Source organism: Charadrius vociferus, unplaced genomic scaffold (genome assembly GCF_000708025.1).
Source record: "Charadrius vociferus isolate BGI_N301 unplaced genomic scaffold, ASM70802v2 scaffold444, whole genome shotgun sequence".
NCBI classification, from domain to species: domain Eukaryota; kingdom Metazoa; phylum Chordata; class Aves; order Charadriiformes; family Charadriidae; genus Charadrius; species Charadrius vociferus.
The window spans coordinates 821,262-827,847 of NW_009648242.1; the positions used below are offsets into that span (position 1 = coordinate 821,262).

At 40.6% G+C, this 6,586-nt stretch overlaps 1 protein-coding gene across 1 annotated transcript in view; it reads left to right on the top strand.

Moving 5' to 3' along the window:
• Positions 1-411: 411 nt before the first annotated feature.
• STMND1 (stathmin domain containing 1) overlaps positions 412-6,586 on the top strand; it is a 7,908-nt gene continuing 1,733 nt past the window's right edge. Inside the window, 3 exon segments of the mRNA XM_009884192.1 lie at positions 412-495; positions 1,379-1,559; positions 3,706-3,860. Coding sequence (XP_009882494.1) covers positions 412-495; positions 1,379-1,559; positions 3,706-3,860 — 420 coding nt within the window.

The window sequence follows — 6,586 nt, forward strand, 5'->3', positions numbered from 1 at the left end:
TTTTTTTTTACATAAAAAAAAAAAAAAAAACCCAACAAAACAAAACACAACCACAAAAAAAAAAGGAAAAAAGGCTGCAGATACTCAAGTGTCTTTGGTTGTGTTTCCACAGGAGGTTCACTAACCCTCTGAATGACCTGTAGAGATTTCTTGTGCTTGGACCAACATCCCAAGCAGCAGAGAAGAAACAAATTCCCTCTCAACTTCAGATGAGGGTGCCTGGACAAAGACGATGACGTCCATATGCCAGGACATAAGAAGAACGCCTTCTGTGGTGTTATTTATTGTAGCAACAGGCCCTGGCAACAGTTGGACTCCATGGTGATAACGACTAACCAAGCTCCCAAGAAGAGACTAGGGCATTCCTACTCCCTGGACTTGCAGCAAGCAGCAGATGGTCACAGTTTCACCATGGGCTGCAATATTTCTAACAGGGTTGCTGTCGCACAGCTGTCTTCCGAGGAGCTACAGAACAACCAGGAAGCCAAGAGCCAGGTAGCGACCTATTCCAAACAGACTCTGTACAAAGTATGTTAGGAGCTGTCTTAGATGCCCACACGAGCATACAAGGACATATGCATATACAGAGAAATGGTTTTGCTGATGTTAATGGTAGCTCTGAATCTGTCAGGGAGCTCTTTAAGAGATGGGCTATCACTCACTCAGCTTAATACAACTCTTAATGCTACAGGGGACACAGACTCACTCATGCCTGCCACATGCATGACCTGATTTTACAGGACCTGAAAAGTGACTTTTCACAGTCTGTCTCACTTGCCTCATTAAAGATACAATTAGAGGCACCCATCTCCCACACCAGTGATGAATTACAACACTGCAGCAAGGTGGGTTTTGCCTCAAAAAGTTATTCTGAGGCAGGGGGCATGCACACATGCAAATATAGCACAGACGCTTTGTGAAGTTTGCAGAGTTGAGTTGGCTCAAGCCCAAACATACAGAGAAGAGACAAGAACACAGCTGAAGTCTAATCTTGCATTCTTTGGGGGTTCAAAGCTATTGTTTAGACGGTGCACAGGTTAACGCCTTACCAAGTGCTAATTTAAAACTCAGTTTTAAATTTCTAACTAATGATCAACATATAGAAGGCACTTAGAGTACAGAAAAAAATACTCCAATATAGTCAACTGGATTATGGACACACTTAGGTTTAATGTCATTGCTTCCTTTCCAAAATGTTCCAAGAGACCTTTCCTCACTGTCAGCATCCACTTGTAACAGAACACGGATAACTATGAGGAACACCTCTGTCTTCTACTCCCCTCTGAACCTGCCAATTCTATGGGACTATTCTAGATACCACCTTAAATGTTTAGAAGCCCGAGGAGCTTTTCTCATTTGTTTCTTCATTTTCTTGTAGACTAAAAGCGACAGCATTGCTGGAAGAGAGGCTTTTCCCTCACAGGATGGGGCAGCTTGGTCAACAGGCACTTCAAAGGATGCAGACAAACTTGAAGATGAGACCAGTGAGGGAGACTCCCCAGAGGAACTACCAGAAAGATTTACATCTTCTCAGAAAAGCATAGATGCACAAAGTACAGGTAAACAGTAACTGAAATTCATAGCAGCTCCACAGAGACTTAGAAGCAAATAACCTTGAGAGTCTGTTGCTTCAGCCAACTTGTATGCCCAGAAACGATCATGCTGTGACACCGTAAGGAGTGAGCTCTTCGCACTGGTGTCAAAGCATGCAGTAGTAGCAGGAAGTATTTCCTAGCTGATGATTATGTTCTGCAGCATGACTCAACCCTCACTACCAGAACAGGCAGTAGGGTAGATATGTTTCTTGGCAGACGCCTGGAACAGACCAAGAGAACAAACTCAGCCTCGTCCCCAGGGGTAGCCCCCTCTAACTGGGATTACAACACACCGGGAGGAAGCATTGCCCATGCGAGGGCTGTCAGTCTGCTGTTACAATGAGTCAGGTTTTACAACAGAATGGTCAATACAATGCCCCTGACTACCATGTTATTCTATAAGTTTGCAACCAAAAGTTGCAGGGCCAGTGGCAGAGAGAAAACTATAAAAATTCCAGAAATCATCATGACGATAAAAAAATTTCTTAACAGATCTTTGTTTATTTTAAGTACAAGTGAACACTTAAACCCAGACTTTTACTACAATGGTTTTGTAAGATTATAGAAGAGTTGCTAATGGCAAAGTAGCACCATCTTTAGTGCATTTAACCCCCTAATTTTGTAGTTTAACTCTTGTATTTTTCAAGTGCCATGAACAGCTTACATTTCACTAACACACTAGACGGAAAATCTACAGTAGTTGTTTACTCTTTGTAATAAACAAGGGTTGTAATAAAATATTTCAAATTGAACACAAAAAGAATGATTACCGGTGTTTGCTATTCATTAAAGAGGACTTACCTCCCGATGCCACAGAAGGACATGATGAAAGGATTTCATTTCAGATTGAACAAAATTATTTACTTGCTCTGAAATAAAGTGTTTCATTTAATTTCAAGCTCCTTTTCCTCCCAGTTGCCAAAAGATAACTTCACAGGAAACTTCTAAACAGATTTTTTTTTAAATCATGCTCGAATCTTCTGGTTCAAGACAGAAAAACATACCATACCAAGATACTTCAACTACAGTTTTCTCCTGAATGAACAGATTAGTAAAACCAATACAAATTCACATCACTTGTCAACGTTGCCCACTCATCGTGCTTTTTATTTTTTGCCAAGATACGTTTTGCTGTATACTGGGTTTAACATTTACATGTGCTGACTGACAGCTGAAGCCCAGTGCTTCCTGTGTGACCTGTCAGTTATTTTAGGAGAGGTATGGAGTCAGTTTCTACAAGATGGTAGATATTCCGTATTTTTGTTTTACAACTTAAAAGTAAGCCAACATTGTCATACCCACTCTGCTTATAAAGACTGGCAGATGTCAAATAACTGCGATTTTGATTTGGTCCAAACATTCTTCATACAAGAGCTCTAACTTCTGCCAAGAGAGGTTGGGCAGATGGTAGAACTGTCAACTGAGGGTTGAAAAACCTGATGGGTCTTGGCAATAAAGTTGTTCGTTGTTTATTCATGTCTAATATGTGGAAACTAAACAGCCACTCAGAAGGGTTATCAAAACAATTTGGTTTTTATTCTTAATTGCTGTTTATAAATATATAATTAAGTGTTGGAATGCTTATGATAAGAATCAAATGTAGCAATGCTGTCACAACAAAAATCATAGACCACGAAAGCATGTGAAAGTTTGGGTTCATTTAACAGAAGAGCACAGTGATCTTTACAAGATGGCCTATTAGTAGGCTTATATTATCCTGTCCCAGCCTGGCTTTCTTTCACCAGTTCACACGACCCTTGAGAGCTTGAACTGTAAAGAGCTCCCTATGGACCCTTTTTGGGAACACGCTCAAGAATTGGCTTTACAGGCCTTTACCACACACTTCCGCGCTTTCCTGAATGTGCCCCTCTGGGTGGAACTGACTACAGTGAGAAACTGAACTAGGTGCCTGCACCATTTTTCAAGCCACTAAAAAGCTAACTGCAAGGTTTAAGCCATGAAGAGAGACTCAAGCAGGCCTTTTCCACTGGACATTCTCAGTATGTAGCATCTTAAATAAAAACTCTGGCACTGGAAATACATCACAAAGTTTTGTTTGAACGCCAAGTGCTCTACAAGTATTAAGTTCTAACGTTTTCATCTTTTGAAGATACACTGCTCACCAGTGAGGTCATCAGTAAATCACAGCCCTTACAGGAAACAGAGAGGCAAAAATCATCAGACATTCTTGAGGAGCTGAGGATGCAGGGAATAATCAAGAGCCAAAGGACCACTGCCAGGACTGGAGAAGTGTATGAGAACGAGGTAAGTGTCGTTATATGAGACATGACCCCTGCTACAGCTCTGACCTTGCTGTGAGCACCCCGAGATTCAGTTTCTGAGCACACAAAGCATCCAGGCATATCTCCTCTAAGACTTGAGAAGCAAGTTATTAAAAACCAGAGAACTGTATTATGGAGACATTAATACAACAGAAGCTGGCAGCAGTTTTCAGGTGTTTACAGCTTCTGGGCTTGTTTAAAATGGGGATAAAGGAGACAGTAACAGTACTAAGAACTTGCTCTTTGAAAAACTCACTGGAAGTTACATGCCACAAATTTGTTTCTCAAGTCTACAAAACTAGAAGAAATACTGCTGTCAGGGCTTATAATTACACTTAAATTAAGGCCTCAGAAGTCCTAAATATTCACACTGAGAAATCTACAATTTACAGTTGATCTCAGACTAAGAAACCATTACAAAATGGATTTTTTAAAAAAGTATAGAACGGATATTTGACTAAAAAGCTAGTGTCCATTTTTTCATTCAGAATGATAACCTTCTGAACTCAAGCTTATTCTTTGTTGTCAAGCACTATTAAGGATCAGATGCCTCTTCCAGATAGGGTTTCAAGTACAGATGTCAGGAGCAAGGTGGCCTTCAGGGAGTTTGTAAGAAGTTTAACGCATGTTAAGATATGTGTCATTCAAAGCACGATCCCAACACTGCTTGGACACAGGAACAATTCACACTTAAACCAAGGATGATTCTGAGTAGCTTTGTCAATTGAGGTAAGCCATTTGCCAGTCTCTAACCTTGGCCACTTATATTATTGAAGATCAAACAGAAACTTTCATAAGAAGGACTAAACAAGCAAGTGCCACCGTACAGTCTAGGCAGTGGTGCTAAACTGGTGCCTAATACATTTGCTATTGCCAGGGAAAATGGGGCTGGAGGGTATCCAAGTACAGCATCTCCATAGCCTTTACTTACTTCCCTCAGATTTTTTTTGAGTATCTGAGACGATGATCCCCTCTGTGACTAAATTTAGGTAACATACTGCAGGCAGATTTTTGTATTTTTCCCCCTTCATAAGATAGGCGAGTGTCTGTTCTTTTTTTCCCCCTCCTGTATTAAAAAGCTGTCTGGTATTAAATTACACATACTCTTTTATTGATAGAGACTCAGTCTGTGCTATTCCTCCTTAGAGAATTTCTATCCTCCCAACAGGAGGAAGGCGGTTGTTTTTTTTTCTTCCTTAAAAATCAGTACAGCTTTCAAAAATGAACCTTGTACTTTTCACTAACAAAGCCAAATTTCCAAGTGATATTTTGCATTTGAGCTGGGTCTACTGCTGGGCAACCTACAAGTGAAAACATAAATCTGTCTCTGGCTGTTAACTATTAGCTCTCCCTTAGTAGCAATAGAAAATTTGGCCTTTGCTACCTCCTGTAGAATAATTTATTCCATTAGCGCTCAAATCCAGCAGATTACTTATGAATAGAGGGACTAACTGCACTGAACACAGACACAGCAGAAAAGGCTTATTACCCAGACATATTCCAGATTACAATATGCAGCTCTGGATTTTGAGCACTAACACCCAGGTAAAGTCACACCTGAAATTTTGGAATTGACCAAGAATAAGCATGAATTGCTTTATGCTGAATTTCAGTCCACCACTAGCTTCAATGAAGAAATGAGCTCACAGACCTCACCACTACAAAAGACTAGTACAACCAGGTTTGAGATTATTTTTACGATAATATTGGAAATCGAGAGATCCTTGCAAGAGCTTTCCCTTCCTGTGCATAGTTCTGCTCCATATAAGTACCTGCATCCCTTAAGCCCTGGCAGCATTACCTGTCTTCTCAGGATTTCCTGCCATTGCCACCACTGTGAAACAGCTAAGGTAGAAGCCTGCAGTCTTTTGACCATCCCTCCTTTTATTCTGAGGAAGGAACTTCAAGCAGTACAGATTAAGAAGCCTTGTTATACCTGTTTCTAAGTGTCACTGCTCTAAAGGGGCAGTACTTTTGAGAGAAACATTTTATGGGTCTAGAATAACAAAGCCAAGGAAGAGCCATACACGCCATGGGGTAAGCCAGACTACCATTTTAACAGTGACTTTTACTAAAAATGCCAGCAGAGCCAGAGTTTCCACCCAAGATACAGGTATCTAGGGTTTTTTTGGCATGATTATGTTTCAGCAAGGAACTGCTCTTCTTCCCTCCAGTGCTTCAAAAATATTCTAGCTAACGTCAAACACGAAAAAGTTTAATCCTCACCCCTAAAGACTTACATTAAACTTTTAATAAACACCCCTACTCCCAAGAAGCAGCAGGAGTTGACTTATAGGCAGCACTGGACACTTAGGTTAGTGCACAAGCAGCTGTAGGATATAGTCTATTGGGTACCTTTTTTCCAAGTCTACCTTTAAAGACACTCCTACGTGTGTAAGCTCGAGGGTAAGCAAGAGGATCAAAAGCTGTAGTTTCAAAGAGGGGTCTATGGGAATTTGATCCATTTTTCATGGGTTATCATTTACAAGGGATGTGCACAGGTTATTATTTTCACCTTTCCATTGCCATTAGCTTTCAGTGTGAACTTCTTGAAGCTTTGATGACACTTGATATCCCAAAACTGCTTAGCTCAAAGCTAAGTTCTTTTCTCAGCTTACATAGACATGGAACAATCTGGAAAGCAACCTGCTTGCTGAATACTCTGTTAAATTTGGGCATATTCGGAAGAATTTTCCATTCATCTCTTCC